Source organism: Notolepis coatsorum, assembly GCF_963971535.1.
Source record: "Notolepis coatsorum genome assembly, chromosome: 8".
Lineage (NCBI taxonomy): Eukaryota > Metazoa > Chordata > Actinopteri > Aulopiformes > Paralepididae > Notolepis > Notolepis coatsorum.
Genome location: NC_140172.1, coordinates 55526058 through 55547003, shown reverse-complemented (window position 1 = coordinate 55547003; position 20946 = coordinate 55526058). Strand labels below are relative to the sequence as shown.

Below are 20946 nucleotides of genomic sequence, written 5' to 3'. Positions count from 1 at the left end.
AAATTTTGGTCAGCAGCCGCCACTGGTCTCCTGAACTGATAAATACATCTGCCTCGAGAGTCGTGAATAACGTGCTGCAAAACCAAGCAACGTTACACTGGTGTCAGAAGAAAAAGAAAGAGAAGGAAGAGGAAGACGCTTCACTCGGCATCAGAAGAAGTCTGACGGAGGTGTGCTAGCTTAGCGTAGCCTAGCTTAGCTGCAGTTAGCGCTAGCTAGGCGCAGCGGCATGCGATATCTGCGGCAGGTCAAAGGAGGACTAAGAGAAAGAAGAAGATGGAGAGGAGTGGCCGGAAGAAAGTCAACAGAGGTGTGCTAGCTTAGCAAAGTCTAGCTTAGCTGCAGTTAGCGGCTAGCTAGGTGCAGCGGCATGGACGGAGAGGAGGAAGGAACGTGCGGGTGGTCAGGAGACATGGACGAGGACGTTGAGAGCCATGAGGAGGCGAGAGGGTTCCACGGAGGCTTCGCTGGGTGCCATTTCCCGCCGGACAGGGGGGTCCGAGTTGACCCAGGAGGTGAGCAAAGATGGCGGCGCCCATGGCACATGGCGGGCTCGACGGCGTAGACGACCAGAAGACCTGGGGAGCCGCTGCGGGGGTTGGCCGAGGACATTGGTGGCCTGGCAGGCATGAGGACATGTGCCGAGGGTGCGGAGCACACAGCGAACTATGTCGTGTACAGAGCCATGGTCGAATGGAACTCTGCATTGGTAGAGCCATGATGGAAATGGAACTATCTGATGGGGTACTGTGGACTGTGTACGGGGTACTGTGAACTATGTACGGGGTACTGTGAACTGTGGGTACTGGGTACTGTGAACTGTGTACGGGGTACTGTGAACTGTGGGTACTGGGTAATGTGAACTGTGTACGGGTACTGTGAACTGTGTACGGGGTACTGGGAACCGTGTGGGTCTGGGTACTGGGTGGGTCTGTGTACTGTGGAGGTTAGATTTAGCTACCGTGTTTAGCGGGTATTGGGGTGGGGCTAGCAGTTAGCATAGCGTCGCCCCCTGTGGTTAGGTGTAGCCACCGGCAGCGTCGTGTAGCTACAGTAGCTGCGCATAGCATTGTGTGGGGTGGGAAGCAAGACGCCTCTGTTATTGGGGAGGGCGTCTCTCTGTCGGTCTGGGAACAGGAGGATGCGAGAAACCTGGAAACAATGGGATTTGGTGGTTGTCGTTTGTTGACTGTGGGTGGGTTTGGTTCAGCCCCCGGGGCGAGGGACTTTGTTGTGGGGGGGGGGTAATGTAGCGACCCTGGGATTTGGGTTGGTTGGTTAGCCGAGCTGTCACTCTGCACTCCGCCATCCCGGGGCTGGCGGCGACGCTATTGGTTGCGCCAGCCGCGGGTTGACAGAGTCGAGAGTGCACGGCTAACCTGGGGAGGCTATAAGAGGGTGGAGCACCTGGGGTGCGCCCTCTTGAGGCATGGGAATGTGTATATAAGGCAATGGAACTGCAGCCTGTAACTGAGAGTTGGAATAAAGACCTGAACTGAGAAATACATCTCCCTCGAGAGTTGTGAATAACGTGGTGCAAAACAAAGCAACGTTACAATATATATCCTGTGTCTAAGCTAAATTGTATAAATAAACAAAGTTTATTTTAAAACATTGGCATTCATCATGTGTTCCTTTCATCAATTCCTCATTGTATAGTATACGGACCATTGCTAATCCTATCTGCCAAACATTTACATTTAGACATTTAGCTGATGCTTTTATCCAAAACGACTTACAAGTTCTGTACGACAAGTCATCAGGAAGGGCACAACTCTATCAGCTGAGTAACAATGTTCATCAAAGTGTTGAGTGCTACAATGTAGGTTAGTATATTAGGACAAGTGCATGACAGTGAGGTTAGTTAAGGTTAGATTATTATTATTATTTTTTTTTCATTTCAGATAATGGTTGAAGAAGTGCATCTTTAGTAGACGGCGAAAGATTGGACGGGTTTCGGCTGTCCTAACTGTGGTGGGCAGTTCGTTCCACCATTGTGGGGCAAGGACTGAGAATAGGCCAGAAGATGCAGAGCGTAGGGGTCTTGAGGGTGTGTAGTTGACCGGAGGTAGGCGGGAGTGGTTCCCTTTGCCGTACGGTATGCCAGGTCGAGGGCCTTGAAGTGGATTTGTGCGGCAAAGGGGAGCCAGTGTAGGTCCCTAAGAAGTGGGGTGACATGGGCTGACTTCGGTAGGTTTGAGATCAGGCGGGCCACTGTGTTCTGAATGAGTTGAAGAGGCTTGGTGGCAGTGGCCAGGAGGCCAGCAAGCAGTGCGTTGCAATAATCGAGACAGGAGATGACTGTTGATTGGACGAGGAGTTGGGTGGCTTCTTTTGTCAGAAAGGGGTGGATCCTTCTGACGTTGCTCAGGAGGAATCTGCAGGTTCTGATTGTTGCTGCGATGTGAGCGGAGAAGTTCAACTGGTCGTCGAGGACAACACCCAGGTCCTTGGCGGTCGGGGATGCGGTCACAGCTGCATTCTCGACTGTGATGGAAAGGTTGGTCAGGGGGGAGGATTTGGCCGGCAGGTGGAGCAATTCTGTTTTGCTTAGGTTCAGTTTGAGGTGGTTGGTCGTCATCCAGGCAGAGACGTCGGACAGACATGCCGAGATCCACTCAGAGACGTGGATATCTGAGGGAGGGAAGGAGAGGAAGACTTGAGTATCATCGGCATAGCAATGATACGAGAAGGCATTTAGTATAGAGGGAGAAGAGAAGGGGTCCTAGGACCGAGCCCTGGGGGACACCCTGGCCGACAGGGTCCCTCTCCATGACACTTGGTAGGAGCGGTCATTGAGCTAAATGGATATGCAGTCTTTTTTCAAGGCAAAAGATAAACAAAGTAATTCAGAAGCTGCCAGCAGCAGCGACCCAACCCCTGGCTGCAGCCACAGTGAGCCCTGCCCGGGCTGTCCCTGGCATACCACCGGATCACAACCTATTGTTGAGATGTTGCTTTATCTTGGCAAGCGAGGGCATGATATGAGTCAGAGTTAATCAAATCGTGGAACACTTAATTTGCACTATATATTAAATGAGTGGGGCTCGCTGTAGTAGCCTAGTAGTGGGTGTGTGTATTGTATGAATTCAGAACCATGTACAGCACTGTTTGCAGGTGCACACAGCGCGCACAAGCAAAAAAGGAAAAAAAGCATTAAATGCTAGGGAGATCGACAGACAGACAGACAGAACAGCATTAAAACTGTTAAACTTGCTTCTACTGTGTGCCGTGTGCATTTTGTTAAATCCAATCTGGTGACAGCTCATAACACCCCAGAGTCTGTCACAATACATATATACTCTAGAAGGCGGCACGGTGGTGTAGTGGTTAACACTGTCGCCTCACAGCTAGAAGGTCCAGGGTTCGATTCCCACTTGGGGACCAGGTTGACAGTTACCCATGTGGGGTATCTCCCGGGACTTTCTGTGTGAAGTTTGCATGTTCTCCCTGTGCTCGCAAGGGTTTCCCCTCCCGATAAGATAAACCCAATGGAAAAACATGCAGAACAGATCGCTAACGCTGTCGCGTCCCTGGTGAAGATGGACAGGAGCAGGGACGTGCACAGGACTTTAGAGGGGCAGGTGCTCAATGACTGAAAAGGGCACTATACCTGTGTGTCTTTTAACCGAGCGTGTGTAGCGCGCAAACCCGATTTTTAAGGGCCCTTTTCGGGCGGGGGGGCTTTTTATGCTTTTTGGGGGGTTTTGGTGATCAAATATTGAATATTGAACTATAATAATCAGTGCAGGAGCTCACTTATCCTTGAAAGACACTTTTATCACTGACTTAAAAGGCCCATACATCTCCATAAATGTTCAGGGGGGAGGGAATGAGTGCTTACCCTACAGACCCCAAGAAGTGCTGTATATTCTGTATTGTTTAATATAAATGCCTTTTTTATTCCAATCCCGATTTGTATTTGAGATTCCCAAATCCCATCGGACTTCTATCATCATCATCATCACCACCCACGCTATGCATAAAATATATAGGTCCGTGGAGAGGCACACTGAGGAGGCCGTGCAAACTGCAATGGAATATGGGGCATCTCTCTCTCTTTACCTAATATTTTGATTCTATCCTGACATTTTTCAGTTGGAAGGGCAGTCTATATGCGTAACGGTAAAAAAATAAAAATAAAAAAATTATTATTATTATTTCTTTTTTTTAAGGGTTTTTTATGAGGCTCAAAAAGGCAGGTGCTAAAGCACCCCTTGGGCTCTATGTGTGCACGTGCCTGGACAGGAGCACTTGGATTGGTCCCCGGGCGCGGCCCCACGCAGCAGCCCATGTCTGCTCCCGGCTGCCCTTGGGCGGGTCAAACGCAGAGAGGAACATTTCATCGGCGACCCAAATCTGTGTGTGCCGCCCATCGCATGTGTCACTGCATGACGACATTGTTAATGTGTGCAATGAATAAAGACTTCTTCAAAGTCCAGTTTAATATATATCCATATTCATCTATAATACCCCCTATAATTTCATATTTCCCCTTATATACCCGTTCATATGACTGCACACAAACCTGTATCATTATGTTATCAGCTCGCTTGGTCCATAGTTGTCCATAATTTTATTATCTTTACAACCCAGGAGAATTGTCTTGAGAGACCCAGCGACCCCGAGGCATCAAATGCCTGTGATGACACAATGGCCCCTGGGCTCCTCGAGACATGGAATATCTTGACATTTATATATGACATATATATGACTCAATTCTGACACACTGGTTACAGGTAGTCACAGTCATGCAAAACATGCACTCAGTCAAATGCCTGTGATGACACAATGGCATGCAACACAAAGCTCTGCAACAGGCATTAAGAGGAGCGCACAGTGCTGCTGCTATGACCACAATAAGATGTCCTGCTAAACCTAATGAACCACAATATGTCAAGCAAGCTGACAGGGGGGAAGAGAAAGGAAAATACACTAGGAACACAAATATACTACATGACAGTGGACTTACCTAACAAAAAAACAGGTATGGAATGGTGGAACTGGGAAAGGGACAAATGTAGGGAGACAGCCTAAGGAGTGGGGAAGGGCAAAAGGTTACTGAATGCCACAGCCCTGGGATATAGAGCCCAACCAACACTGCTCCGGTATATAGAGCCCAACCAACATGGTATATTGGTCCAACAAAATGTACTGGGCAGAGGCAGACAGTTGTGGTACATTCGTAAATGTGTGATGTTCTGTGTCAGTTCCGTCCATGTCAACTAATGGGGAGGAAACTCCTATCAGTGGCTTGCTGTTTCCAGTCTAACATCCAACCACACACAAAATGCACTTAACTGGGGGGAGATGGTGCGTCGAGGAGCCCCAGATGAGTATACCTCTGCACCCACAGTGGAGGAGAAGATGGATGAGTGGAGGATGAAGTTGGAGGATGCAACTGAATGTCATATAAGGAAGTACGTGCATGCACAATCTGAGACTTCCACCAGGAATGGTCTTCCATCTTGACTATGGGCTCCCATTATAAAGCCCAGGTGTATCTCCATGTCCTCATCACCTATGGGAAGCTGGGGGGTCGGTTATCGACCAATCCCCAAGACCTCTTCCCACACAATCGTTTGTCCACAGCTGAGCCCAATCACATAATAAACTAGTCAATAATATCCAAATGTTCATAGTTGCTTCTCAGTTATGCAGTAATCCAAGGCATATTATATTCACGTTATTCCAACAGTATTTATAATCCATGGGGGGTATATAAAATCCCAGCAGTCAGTCACATGCTACCTTTGCTAAAACATTTTTAACATTCCAGGCTGGTCTCAGAAATAGCAAATGACCGGCCCATGGAGGTTGTTTCATTCTGTTCTGTGTCATACAAAATGGACAAGTAATGCATTCAGCTGCATAGCTATACGTTTATTGAACACAACTCAGAATCAGTTATACAGACACGCTTGTGCTCCAACAAGCACTATTAACAATACTACTATTGATACAGAGGTATTATAGAAAAATTATGCTACCACCCAAACCTCTTAACAAATGCACCCATCACACTGCTCACCCATCACCCTGTTCACCCATCACCCTGTTCATTCATATCTTGGCCTTATTGATCCTTCCTGGCTAGTGGGCAGCCCTCCACCGCCATCTCTGGATGATTGCTGAAAAGATGAACTTCATTCAGGAGAACTGCTGGTGGAAGTGCTGTAGGTCCCACTTAATTTCTGTGATGAGCTCCATGCCACTTATATTTATCAGATTGTTGCTGCCAGAGTGAATGATCAGGACATTGTGGGATATTCCATCCAAATTGTGAAATATTCCTCACGTATAAATAGTCAAATAATCCAGCCGGGCCTTCACCCAAATTGACTATATCTGACTATATTCAATATCCAAATTGTCATGGTTATCATAATAATATTCAAATCAAATCAAATCAAATTTATTTGTAAGGCCCGACAACACACGTTAATGTCCCCATGGGCCGTACACGTCTTCTTTAAACAAGTCAAGAAGAAACATAACAATAAGTCAAGAACAGAACAAGAACACCATAAGGTCCAACAAATTTAAAATAAATGCAAATAAATGAAAGAATGCAAGCATTCAATAATGAAAGGTAGAAACATCTTTCAACGGTTTATTTCAAGTGAATCAAACAAATAGTTACAGACAGGAGACATTGCAAGGAAATTGAACATTGCAACGGGCAGACCTTCTACATTCTGCCAAGAGGAGGAAGTAACAAGTGACTTTTATCTTGTCCATAGACCAATGGACATGGTTCTTCAGAAATAGGATCAGAAGACAAGACTGACACGAGAGACCAAATAAAGAAATAGGTATTGCAGCTAGCTGGGAATGGATTTCAACTGAGCTCAATACAGACTCTCGTCTGTTGTGTGGAATTTGAAGGCATTCCCTGTGTGCACACATAGAATACAGGGTCAACAGAAAATAACAGTTGATTGTACACACTTGTTTAAGTAATTTACAGTAGATACAATTATAGACGGATAAACAGATAGATATGTAATGGTAGAATTATAGATATGGATATTCTTATATTAGCAAGAAACCTGCTAGATCCTGAACATCCAGGGCTGCTCTTCCTCAGAAGACCAGGCCACTTCAGGCTGCCTCAGACAAACCACAGAATCACACATCCAGCATGGCATCGGGGTCCATGTTCTACCTCCACCCTGTCCCCAATGAGCCATGTTTTAGCAGGATTTAAATGTACATTGTAACACTTTCAGCATTATTACTTTACAATGTAAATTTGGGTTTGTTTGAATTATAAATGTTCAAATGGGTTTCAAATGGCCCTTGGCTAGTTTGATTATTATTATTATTATTATTATTATTATTATTATTATATTATTATTATTATTATTATTATTATTATTATTATTATTATTATTATTATTATTATTATTATTATTATTATTATTATTATTATTATTATTATTATTATTATTATTATTATTATTATTATTATTATTATTATTATAATAATAATAATAATAATAATAATAATAATAATAATAATAATAATAATAATAATAATAATAATAATAATAATAATAATAATAATAATAATAATAATAATAATAATAATAATAATAATAATAATAATAATAATAATAATAATAATAATAATAATAATAATAATAATAATAATAATAATAATAATAATAATAATAATAATAATAATAATTATTATTATTATTATTAAATAATGATAAATAATAAATAAAAAAAATTAAAAGCTCAATAAATTGAAATGTTCAACTTGGTTTAGTTTCTATTTGGTTATGGTTTATGGAATATGTTGGTAATGCTTGTTCTGTGGGTATGTTGGTAATGCTTGTTCTGTGGGACAATTTGCCTTTTGATGGTCATAATATGAGTTAATAATATGTTAATCTGGACACACTACTGGAGGCTGCTGGTCCCTGGCTCTATATGCAACACTACTCTATGCTAGCTTCATATCACAGCTGTATGTAACACTACACTCTGCTAGCTACATATCACAGCTGTATGTAACACTATGTTCTGCTAGTTACATATCACAGCTGTATAATGTAACACTGTTTTGCTAGCTACATATCACAGCTGTATATGTAACACTATTGTAGCGATCTGTCATGCAGTAATGTAGGGAAGAATGAGGAGTTTCCTTTTGTGTATGGTGCTTTATTTCCAGCTCAATATGGGGTTTTACAGGTTGATACTTCCCTTGTCATACACAACACAGCTACTTGCTAATACGCTAGCTTCACAACAACAACGTTAACATACGGTCTGTCACTCCCATATCTCCCGGGGGAAACAACACCCCCAGCTAAGACCATACCACTATAGAGCGACACACAAAAACCCAGAACATTACACTACCCCCTCCTTCTGAGCTCTCGCCCCGAGAGACACATCAACAACATGCCATCACCAGTATAACAACACATTTTTTAACTTTTTTTTTTCTTTTTTTACTTTACACAAAGTCCTCGAAACGACCTGGCGGCCGCCTCCGCCTCTGCTGTTGCGTTACCCCTGTCACGTTACCACCTCCTAATAGACAGTCTCCTCCCCACTGCATGTATATATTCTCTCCCCGCCGTATATATATTTCTCTCCCACCCACCCACCCCCTCCAAATGTACAGTCTCCTCCCCACCGTATGTATATTTCTCTCCCACCCACCCACCCCCTCCTAATGTACAGTCCCCTCCCCATAATATGTATTATACTCTGTCAGGATCTATGGGTAACAGTGCTGTATATTTGAATACCGTTTATGTCACAAATGTATCAGTACTAAATACCTGTATGTCCCTATGCCATAAATGTCATGTATGTTGTGTATGTCATAAATGTCGATATGAATTGAAAATGGGGGACCCTGATGTAAACAAGACAAACGTCTTTCTCTGGTCTGCATTCCCTTAACAATTGTGTGTATTGAGCCGTACTGTATTGTACCCATTCTGCAATCTGTTAAATAAAGTTTTCATTCATTCATTCATTCATTCATTCATTCATTCATTCATTCAGATGGACGGGTTCGACCTGCTGCTGCTCCGGGACAGAAAACGTCTGGGGGGTGCCGTGCGATGCCTGTCAGGGGACACAGTCCGTGATTCTGATGGGCCCCGCAAGCATGGGAAGAGGGGCGGCCGTCTGCTGGTGGATCACGGTGCACTCCCCTCAAACGTCGTGTACGTCCGAGCCCAGTGGTGGCCGGAACACTGTCTCTCGGCCGCTGGGAGGGCTGGGTCTTGAAGAGGGAGGCAAGTTCGTTCCACCATTGTGGAGTGAGGACCGAAAATAGGCGGCTAATCTTTGATGACCCTCACAGTTGTAACACTCTGCTAGTAGCTACATATAAATGGTAAATTGTGCATACTGTATGTTTACAATTTGTTGCTCACATTTGACCCATTCACTCACATTCACACACTGATAGCAGAGGCAACCATGCAAGGTGCCAACCTACTCATCGGGAGCAGTTAAGCAGGTGTCTAGCTCAAGGCCACTTCAACATGCTGCCCGGGAGGAGCGGGAATCGAATCGGGAACCTCCAGATTACCAGACGACTGCTCTACCTCCCAAGCCACTGTCGCCCCCTATATATATCACAGCTGTATATGTAACACTACACAGTTTTTCTTCATTAAATCAACAATTGATTGGAAATTAGGTCAGAAAATTGTGCAGGTAGAGACAAGAAACCCTAGGTGCGGCACTAATATTTACAACAAGCTAAGAAATGCCAGGAAAAAACATAGAGCTAAAATGTAACAGAGCTTCAGATCTATGGACAACTAAACTCTGTGGGACTCTATGAAGAAAACAATGAACATGAACTCTAACAAAAAGCAGCTAATTACCTTAAATTACGGGAACAGGGCTAATGAACTTAATTACTTCTTTTTTAAGATTTGATGCACAGAACACTTCTCCTTTGATGGCGCTTGACTCTCCTGAATTTGTCTCTGTTGATTGTGTGAAGATGTACCCAAAACAGGTACAGTCAGTTTTCACAAAGGCAGGAGCAAGAGATCTCTGGGCCCAGACGGCTTGCCCTCCTTCCTGCTTAAGCAGTGTGCAGCCGAGCTAACGGAGGCTCGGTGCCCCAACGTTCTATTGAGAGTTACACAGTCCCTGAGCTGTGGACAAAGTCTACCATCATTCCTATTCCTAAAGTAACATGTCCAGTTGACAACAAGGATTTTAGGCCCATTACATTAACAAGTGTGGTCATGAAGTGTTTCGAAAGGGTTATTGTAAATATGATCAAACCTGTAATCTCCCCTCATCTCGACCCAAACCAGTTTGCGTACAGGGAGGGACACAGCACAGAGGACGCTGTAATCAGTGTGTCTCACATTAATAAGTAAGCACCTCGAGGATCCCAAGGCTTACGCTCTGGTGGTATTTGCAGATTTCAGTTCTGCGTTTGATACTGTTTGCCCTACCTGCTTGTACAGAAGCTTATGAGTATGGGGATAAACCTTTTAAACCTAAGCCTGAAACAGTCCGGCTGGGTATATGTAGTTGTTATTGCTGTGTAATTGTCAAAGAATGTGCCGTGAGTAAGTGCGGAATTTGACCTTGGTGGTTGACCTTGAAGCAGGTAGAATTCTACCTGTGTTTACTTCCTCAATTACTCCTGGAGTTCTTGGAGTACCGTAATAAGCCATATATGTAAAAAGCTCAGCTCCTTGGCTTTCAAACGACACTGAGCTTTTTTTGATAGCGCAAATACTCGAAGAGTGACGGTAAAGAGAAGCAGCAGTGGTAAATGGGCCCCAGGAGGGGCCTGTAGGCTTAAGAGAGTTCAAATGGTTCTATTATCTTCTTACCAACAGGACACAACAAGTCAAGGTGAATGACACACTCTCTGAGGTCAAATTCTGAGGCACCGGGGTGCCTCAAGGTGCGGTGAGCTCCCCTCTCCTATTTACACTGTATGTATACCAATGAGTGTAGCAGCAGTCAGCATAACAATCATGTCCTGACATTTTCAGACGACACACTTATTCTAAGCCTATTGAAGGCTGGAGACTGCCCCTCTACTTACTTTAACACGTTGGGTGCCGTTAACGTAGAACTACGTTTCTGTCGCCCAACCGTTGAGTGCCGGCTACGTCACAGAAACGTAGATCGACGTTTTTCTCACGGTATTTATTTTAATCGCTATTGCCATTCATAATTCAGCGGGGCACCTTGTGCATACTGTTCTGAGTGTGTCTGAGCTGGCAGACGGTCTTATACCGCCCTCTAACGCCTTCGGCCATTATTGCACCCCGTTAGAAACGGGTTAGTTTCTTTTCTCTACCGAGCTGCGGCGTGGGGGCGGGTCCTAAACACTCAGGCAAAACACACGCTTGTAGGGATGGTTTGGACTACTGACCCCGCCCGCCCGTTGAAGTGCAATGCCCAACAACGTCGGAGACAGGATTGCTGTGGATAACTGGAATGGCGATCAGAAATTTGATTCTTTTTTTTTGCATTACATCAGATTCCAGGTAAGGACACTATATATGAAAGCTTGTGTTGATCTGATATTTATTTCTACCGCGATTGATTGAAGCTATCTGTGTGTGGCTGTTTTCCGTTGGGTTGCAGGAGGAGGGGGGGAGCGCGCCGCGCTCCAGGGCACATTTCATGTATTCACGAGGAAGGATAATAATGATAATCTAGCGTTGATTTCAGGAAGATCCGATAATCAAGCGAAAAATGACAACATGTTTATTGAATTACACAAAAACGCTGTTTTCGCGTCTTTTCCCTGGAATTACTCAGAAGCAACCAAACTATATTCATATTCAAAACGGTATAAAACGGAAATGTACGGATAAAAAAAGAATCTGTTTTTTGCACGTTGACTGGAAGCAACTCACTGAGACTCGACAGCGTTATTAGACCCATAGATATACTATAAAATATAGGTTTAGCTCTTCAAACTACAACTAAGTTTACATGGGGTTAATGCAAGGCCAGATTAAGAATTCAGAGGCCTCTGGGCCAGACTCTTGTGGAGGCCCCCACACACACACACACACACACACACATGCACGCACGCACAGTGGCGTTTTTATATGTAAAACATTGGTGGGGCAGCCACTAACCAAGGCTACATACCAGGCAAACTACAGTAATCAAAATGACAGTAATCAGTAATCGGATTTTTTTTACTTCGACACCACAACCTTTAACTTATACCACCACGGACAAAAGGCACTAGAGAACACTTAAATTCACACCCTTTAATTAATGAAGCAAACTATAATAATTTATAATAATAATAATAATAATAATAATAATAATAATAATAATAATAATAATAATAATAATAATAATAATAATAATAATAATAATAATAATAATAATACACTGTGTTTGTATAGCACCTTTCATACAAGAATTGCAGCTCAAAGTGCTTCACAGCAGTACAAAAAGACAGGCATAAAATGAGCACAACATTGGCAGATCAAGAGCAATGCATAAAGTGCAGACATAAAGCATAAAATAGATAGCAGTAAAATAGACAAAGTCAAGGTAAGAAATAGAACATTAAATCACATCGTTTTTCATATTAGGATCTAAGATCTAGGGTTAACTCGCCGAACGTTGAGCGCCAGGACCCCCGAAAACCAGAGTATTGTCGGGTTTTCATCGTTGTTTCTTTTATTCGATATTTCCATTCATAAAGACATGCCGGCAGCCTGTGTTATCACTGGGGATGGGTCTGAGATCTCAAAAGTCCAATACCGCCGCCTAACACCTTGCGGCCGCTATTGCACTCCATTTGAAATGATGTGGCTTGGTGTCTGTCATTTTGGAAATTACACCAGACCACTCTGAAACTACACTCATATTCACGACGATATAAAACGGAAATGTATGGATGGGAAAATGATCTGTTTTTTGCATCTTGACCGGAAGAAACTCAATGACAATCGACTATATTATTAGATCCATAGCTATAATATATAATATAGCTTTAGGCCTGCAAACACAGCCACGTATCCCCATGTTAAAAGGCACTGGCCTTTCAACAGTAACAGTAAACAGCGCCATCTGGCGCTGAAAGTGTTAATATGCGTCTTTGTTTACGGTTTGATTATCACTGATACAAAGTAAAATAGTGCAGTGCAATAAAATAGTTAGTAAAATAGAATAAAATAATGCAATAGTGCATTGCAATAAAATAGTTATCATCGTATTTTTTCGGGAGGCCGGTAAGGAGTGCATTACAATAGTCGAGATAAACTTGAGATAAAGGCATGGATCTGGTTTTCAGCGTCCTTTTGATTTATAAATGGCCGTACTTTAGCTATCTTTCTAAGGTGGAAGAATTATGTTTTTGTCAACTTGTTGATTGTGATTTAAAGCTTAGGTCTGAGTCTACCATAACACCAAGACTTAACTCACTCAAATACAGTTAGCAGCTGGATAGACTACAGATGGAAATTAGCTTCTGCTAAATCTGGTGCAAACATATTTTCATGTAACAATGATTAATTGTCAAAAAATAATAATAATAAAAAAAGAAATTGGAAAATAGATTCAGGGCTTTTCAGAAAACATTTGGGGCTTGAGCCCAAGTAGCCACCCCCTGCACCTTACCCTAAATTTGTACCTCATCCCATTTCTGCATTGTACCTCACTGTTACTATTTTTACTCTGTATTATTGTATATTGTATGTATATTGACTGAAAACTTTATTTTATGTACTTTTGACTTTTTCTATTTTATACTTTTTATCTAGCACACTCCCAGCATACAGAAAAAAGCATTTCATGATAAAGTATTCTGTATTTCACTATGACAATGAATAAACAAACGTGAACTTGAAACATATACTAATTTGATTTGCCAAGCTTTGGAGAGAAGGCAGAATACTTTGTTTAAGACTGAGCTGTAATCTGTAGGTTATGAAATTAAACGTAATCTAATAATCTTTTAACCCACGAGGGTAAGACACTTTGTATGCATGAATACCACGATCACAACACCAGAGGGAGCTCCACAAATCATGTTAAACCCAGATTCGGCTCAAACAAGGGACTAAACACGTTTCGCAATTATGCCACATCAATGTGGAACGCCCTACCCAAAGCTGTAAAGGAATCACTACCCACTTTCAAAAACACTCTCAAAGAACACCTACGGGAGACTGCAATTCGAAACTGGCCCCTGTAAATGTCCTAACCCAACCCAATGTACAGTAAATGACCAAGTATGGTTTTGTCAATATTCCAATGTACAGTTTTGCTTGTACAGTTGTACAGTGTGTCCCCCACCCCACCTCCAATGTACAGTCCCCCCCCCCCCCCCCCCACCTACCCTCCAATGTACAGTTTCTACGTCAAATGTATATACTCTCTTTTCTGGACTCTTTTTGTATCACAAACAGTAGGCTACTGAATTGCAAATCTGATATGTCATAAATGTATAGCTGTAGCAGTACTGTCTATCTGTATGTCGTGTATGTCATATATGTTACGATTAATTGAAAATGGGGGACCCTGATGTAAACAAGACGAAAGTCTTTCTCTGGTCTGCATCCCCTTAACAATTGTATGTATTGAGCTGTGCTGTAATGTACCCATTCTGCAATCTGTTAATACAGTTTTCAATCAATTCAATCAATCAATGACATGGAAATAAAATAATTAATCAATCAATCAATCAAATCAGTAACGTGATTAGATTATAGTTATTTAAAAAGATGAATTCAAAGTGATATCATTTCTATTCTGGTCTGTTTTATTAAGCCCCGTACTGTAGTTCCCATCAGTTATTTTTGACATGTGCCCTGTTGCCCACCAGGGGCGCTGCATTTTGGACTTCCCCGGGGCGGAGAGAGGACGGAAGGCTGTCCGTGTAGCACTAGCAACACTCCCCCTCAAACCTAGATACTAGGACAACTGAACTGTTACTGTCTCTGCAAGACACACACTGTTTTCTCTCCGGTCGCCTATTCCAGGCATGGCTGTCGGCTTCATTCAGACATGGCACTGCGACATTACACCCTTGACTTCAACCTCTCTGCCCCTGGTAAGAAGTTGCACCACCAACCGCGGCACTACCACACCGCACTGCAGCACATCGTTTAGCTTAGATGCACAGGGAGAGGCGGGGCTCAGCGGGAACTACGTATTTGTGATATTCTGTGAACACATTTGAAACATCTATGCCGTATTTTGTTAGCCTGCCTTGACGTCAGCTACGCCTACTTGTTTATGTTGTTTAGCTGTCTCTACTGTCACCGTGCCGCAGAGTTGTCGGGATGTGTTGTAATGCTAACTAGCCAGTAAGATGTAACCCCCTAGGTACCCGGATGTCCCGTGTGGTCACTGCAACACAGTGTTAGTTAGCTACAGCTAATGTATAGCTTGATAGATGACTGCAGAACAGTGTTAGCTACAGCTAGTTTATAGCTTGATAGATGACTGCAGCACAGCATTAGCTACAGCTAATTTATAGCCTGATAGGTGACTGCAGCACAGCATTAGCTACAGCTAGTTTATATCCTGATATGTTGACTGCAGCACAGCATTAGCTACAGCTAATGTATAGCTTCATAGATGACTGCAGAACAGTGTTAGCTACAGCTAGTTTATATCCTGATAGATGACTGCAGAACAGTGTTAGCTACAGCTCATTTATAGCTTGATAGATGACTGCAGCACAGTGTTAGCTACAGCTAATTTATACCTTGATAGGTGACTGCAGCACAGTGTCTACAGCTACTTTATAGCTTGATAGGTGACTGCAGCACATTGTTAGCTACAGCTAATGTATAGCTTGATAGATGACTGCAGAATAGTGTTAGCTACAGCTAGTTTATATCCTGATAGATGACTGCAGAACAGTGTTAGCTACAGCTAGTTTATATCCTGATAGATGACTGCAGAACAGTGTTAGCTACAGCTACTTGATAGCTTGATAGGTGACTGCAGCACATTGTTAGCTACAGCTACTTGATAGCTTGATAGGTGACTGCAGCACATTGTTAGCTACAGCTACTTGATAGGTTGACTGCAGCACGGTGTTAGCTACAGCTAATTTATAGCTTGATAGGTGACTGCAGCACAGTGTTAGCTACAGCTACTTGATAGGTTGACTGCAGCACAGTGTTAGCTACAGCTACTGTATAGCTTGATAGGTTGACTGCAGCACAGTGTTAGCTACAGCTAATTTATATCCAGATAGATGACTGCAGCACAGTGTTAGCTACAGCTACTTTATAGCTTGATAGGTTGACTGCAGCACAGTGTTAGCTACAGCTAATTTATATCCAGATAGATGACTGCAGAACAGTGTTAGCTACAGCTAATTTATATCCAGATAGGTGACTGCAGAACAGTGTTAGCTACAGCTAATTTATATCCAAATAGATGACTGCAGCACAGTTTTAGCTACAGCTAATTTATAGCCTGATACGATTCAGAAGTCGTGTTTACCAGTGCTGTGCAGTAAAACGAGCCCTGCCTGCACTGATGCTCTAACTTCCCTTTGGTGGTAAACTCACAAAATCAGTGTTAGCTACAGCTAATTTATAGCATGATAGATTACTGTAGCACAATGTTAGCTACAGCTAATGTATAGCTTGATAGGTGACTGTAGCACAGTGTTGGCTACAGCTAATGTATAGCTTGTTAGGTGACTGTCGCACAGTGTTGGCTACAGCTAATGTATAGCTTGATAGGTGACTGTAGCACAGTGTTGGCTACAGCTAATGTATAGTTTGATAGGTGACTGTAGCACAGTGTTGGCTACAGCTAATGTATAGCTTGACAGGTGACTGCAGCTCAGTGTTAGCTTCATCTTGTGTATAGCGTGATATGTGACTGCAGCACAGTGTTAGCTACAGCTAATTAGGGATGCCCCGATCACGTTTTTGCCACCGATACCGATGGCCTATGAGCCATATCGACCGATACCGATCGTTTTTGGTTTTATAAAAAAAAATTAAATATAATATTTTTTTTATAAAATATATATATTATATAATCATACTTGTAGTTGTATTATCTGCGAGACATCGCCACCACGCAACAAGTCAAACAGCTCCACTGTCTGTGTGTACTCGAGTAGCCTCCAGCTACAGCCAGGATTCTCCGGCGCTGCAGCTGGACTCTATTTGTATACTCTGCTTTCGTCAAATCACATTCAGCATGCCCTCAGCTTAGGGCTGGGCGATATGACGATATTATATAAATATCGGGTACAGTTCATTAACGATACACTTTTTTAACGTATTGTGGATATCGTGATGTTTTGCCCAAGAGGATTGTGTCGCGTCAATCTGGTCCACACCCGTTCAAACTTTTGAACAACGCCGCCCCCACACACACTACTGCATCAAAGTTACTAATTATTATTAACAAAGGCATTCGTTTTGTGGCATTAACGTTATATAGTTAGTTACACGTTCAATAACATTAGCGTATTTACCCAAACATAGCAACGTCCGATGACGACATAGATAGCAAGCGTTACTGTTCATATCTCAGCCCGTGCGGAGTTGTGCATGCCCATTCTGCGGTCTGTTAATAAAGTTTTCAATCAGACAGATGTATGGAAAGGCTTTTATTATAACATTCGTTGCAATAAAATCATTATGGCTTGTTTAGTCATGCTGCGGTGCGCTGGTAATCACTCGTCTGCCGCAGGGAGCTGTTGTTGTCATTGAGCTGAGCTCAGCTCTCGTCAAAATCAATTGCGGAAGTAAAAAACGCATAGAGCTTGCCGATTGGTGCTAAGAACAGCAGGGCGGGTTCAATCGGTGTGACGTAATTGGCAGACTCGACTGTCAATCAAAATTATGCTGTTGCCGGCTGAATGATCGAATGAATGAAAACGTTATTAATGATTGCAGAATGGGTACAATACAGTACAGCTCAATACAACAACAGTGGACTGGGGGATGAAGACCAGAAAAAGACTTTCGGCTTTTTTACATAAGGGTCCTCCATTTTCAATTCATCAAAACATTTAGAGACATACAAATATACAGTAGTTTCATAAAAATGCTAAAATGCTATTTATTGATTGATTGATTGATTGATTTAAAACTTTATTAACATATTGCAGAATGGGTACAGTACAGCTCAATACATACAATTGTTAAGGGGATGCAGACCAGAGAAAGTCTTTCGTCTTGTTTACATCAGGGTCCCCCATTTTCAATGAATCATATTTCATATCTAAATCATATAATATCTCATTGCTAAATATATGCAATATATAATCTAATAATCCAATAATCTAAATCTAATATATAATATAAAAATGCTAAATGCATGGGTATTTTATTTAGTCTTTAATGTTAGCTTGCAAACTCAAATACTGTCTTCAGTGTCTTGGTAAGCCTCATAATGAATTGTTTGGGGGAAAAAAGAAAAACATCGTGATGTGTATCGTGTATCGCCGAAAGGTCAGAAAATATCGTGATATCATATTTAGGCCATATCGCCCAGCCCTACCTCAGCTAGCCCCTTTCGTGACTGCGATGCAAGCCAAGGGCTCGAATACGCATCGAATCAATGTTATAAGACATTGATATCAGGAGCTATCTGTAGCTACTGCTAGCCGGCTAGATAACGTTAAGACAACGCCTCAGTGAACTATTTAGTTTACTGGGACATTTCATATAGAGCTAACGTGAGCTAACGTTGGCTACCGAGCTAGCGGAGGTATCATGCACTTGACTATTGCTGGAGCATTTGTTGATATCAGCAATGCATCATGTATTAAACTAAAAGTGAATAGTTGACTGGGTCATTTAGTTTAAACAGTAACGTTAGCTAGGTAGCTAACATTAGCTCACGGAGGTCTCATGCACTAGACTAGAGCAGACTGCCGGAGACTCTTGTTGACACGGGTAAGGGAGGGGCAGGGGAGGAGGAGGGGGAGGGGCAGTGCACTGCAACTCTGTGTGCTTGAGAGAGAAGTCAGCGAGTGAGATCTCCGCTAAGAATTGGATCATGTTTTTCGATCGGTTTTCACGATCGTCGAAAATAAAGCATTATCGGAATTCACCAATCTCATATTTATACTGAATATCGGCCGATACCGATCGCTGGCCGATCGATCGGGGCATCCCTACAGCTAATCTATAGCTTGATATGTCACTGCAGCACAGTGTTAGCTATAGCTAATCTATACCTTGATAGACGACTGCAGCACAGTGTTAGCTACAGCTAATCTATGTTCATAGGTCACTGCAGCACAGTGTTAGCTACAGCTCATATAGCTAGTAGGGCTGTCCCCGACTAAGGATTCGGATGGTCGACTATGATTGGCCAAAATTTGCCGTTAGTCGACTATTGGTCGACAAAAAAAAGTATATTTTTAATTTTTCTTTTGGAAAGAATGATACAAAAAAAAGAAAAAATTATACTTTTTATTTAATTTTTTATATTCGACTAAGAGGTTGGCCAGTCGACTACGGCTCCTTTCGACCGATTAGTCAACTAATCGACTAATAGGGGTCAGCCCTAATGGCTTGATGGATGACTGCAGCACAGTGTTGGCTACAGCATATTTTTTGCCTGATACAATTCGGAAGTCATGCTTACCAGTGCTGTGCAGTAAAATGAGCCCTACCTGTTCTGCACTGATGCCCTAACTTCCCTTTGGTCGTAAACTCACAAAATCAATGGACACTAAAAAAGGAACAAATTCAGAAATGTATGATATACATGCCCTTGTTTAGAAGCTTTTCATCTTCCAGATAATGGTGCTCTGTTATTGAATATGTATTTTATCTTTTCATTTTGCACACTATTAATTTTCTCGTTGAGCTGCCTGGCAAGATTACTTTGATGATGCTCTCCACAAAAGTGTTTGAAGTGCGTTCACGATGAATGCACAGGCATGAGTACAGTGCAAGTTTTTTCTAACATGTTGTATTACTGCCTAAATAATATACATTTCCAAAAAATGGCCATGCAACAACAGCTGGTTAAAAAGCTCCCACAGCACATTGGTTCAGTCAGTAGCAACTGCCTCTCTATGCCACTGGCTGTTCCACCAGTCTGGTGTCATGTTTGCAATGGGGAGGAAACTAACTTTTTGGCTTACCAGCCAACTGGCGAGTATCTGATTTTTTTTACCAGACAAAAAAAAATCGCTAATTGTGATCATTACTTCTTTGTATGTCTTCGTCTAAATAGATTTTCAATCATAGTAATAATCACACCGTGTCTCTACTCTTTAAAATATTTATTAGCATAAAACATTAATAACAGTGTCTCTACTCTTCACAATATTAGCATAACACATATTAACATGAAAGAGGGATCTATTCTGGACTGGGTTGGGCTGAACTGGGCAGTGACAGATGCTGGGTTGGACTGGGTTGGGCAGTGAAAGAAAAAAACCGAAGTATGTTGTGAAGTGTATAGATGGATGTGAAATGTTAGATGTAGCAGTACTGTCTATCTGTATGTCATATGTTATGATGAATTGAAAATGGGGGACCCTGATGTAAACAAGACAAAAGTCTTTCTCTGGTCTGCATCCCCTTAACACTTTCGCGGCCACTTGGATCCGTCTAATATCACTCTAAACGACCAGCATTTCATAATAGACTTGCATAGTCCGTGGGGCTGTTTGTAGAGCTAAATCTATACTTTATAGCAGTGGTCACCAACCTTTTTAAGCCCAAGATCACTTTTTTTTTGTGAAGGCAAGATCTACCTATTGAAGCGTTAAGAGAAAAAGACAGCCAAGATTGTACTTTAAACTAAATGACTTATTTGCCTGTATTCTAATTACATGCAATGCTTTAGTCCAACATTATAATGTCAAAGTAGAACTGTAATACCGGACTTTCTCAGTCAGTGCTAAGTGTTATGCAGCATCACTTTTAACATCAAAACAAAAGTAGAACTGTAATGTGGACTTTCTCATATTATTAACATTGACAAACATATTTACAATTA

The 20946-nt window shown here is 42.2% G+C and overlaps 1 protein-coding gene across 1 annotated transcript in view; it reads left to right on the top strand.

Annotated features, from left to right (window-relative positions):
* Positions 1–14866: 14866 nt before the first annotated feature.
* Positions 14867–20946, top strand: part of sms (spermine synthase) — a 74403-nt gene continuing 68323 nt past the window's right edge. The window contains exon 1 of the mRNA XM_084320642.1: positions 14867–15049. Coding sequence (XP_084176768.1) covers positions 15004–15049 — 46 coding nt within the window. The 5' untranslated portion in view covers positions 14867–15003. The remainder of the gene's footprint in view (positions 15050–20946) is intronic.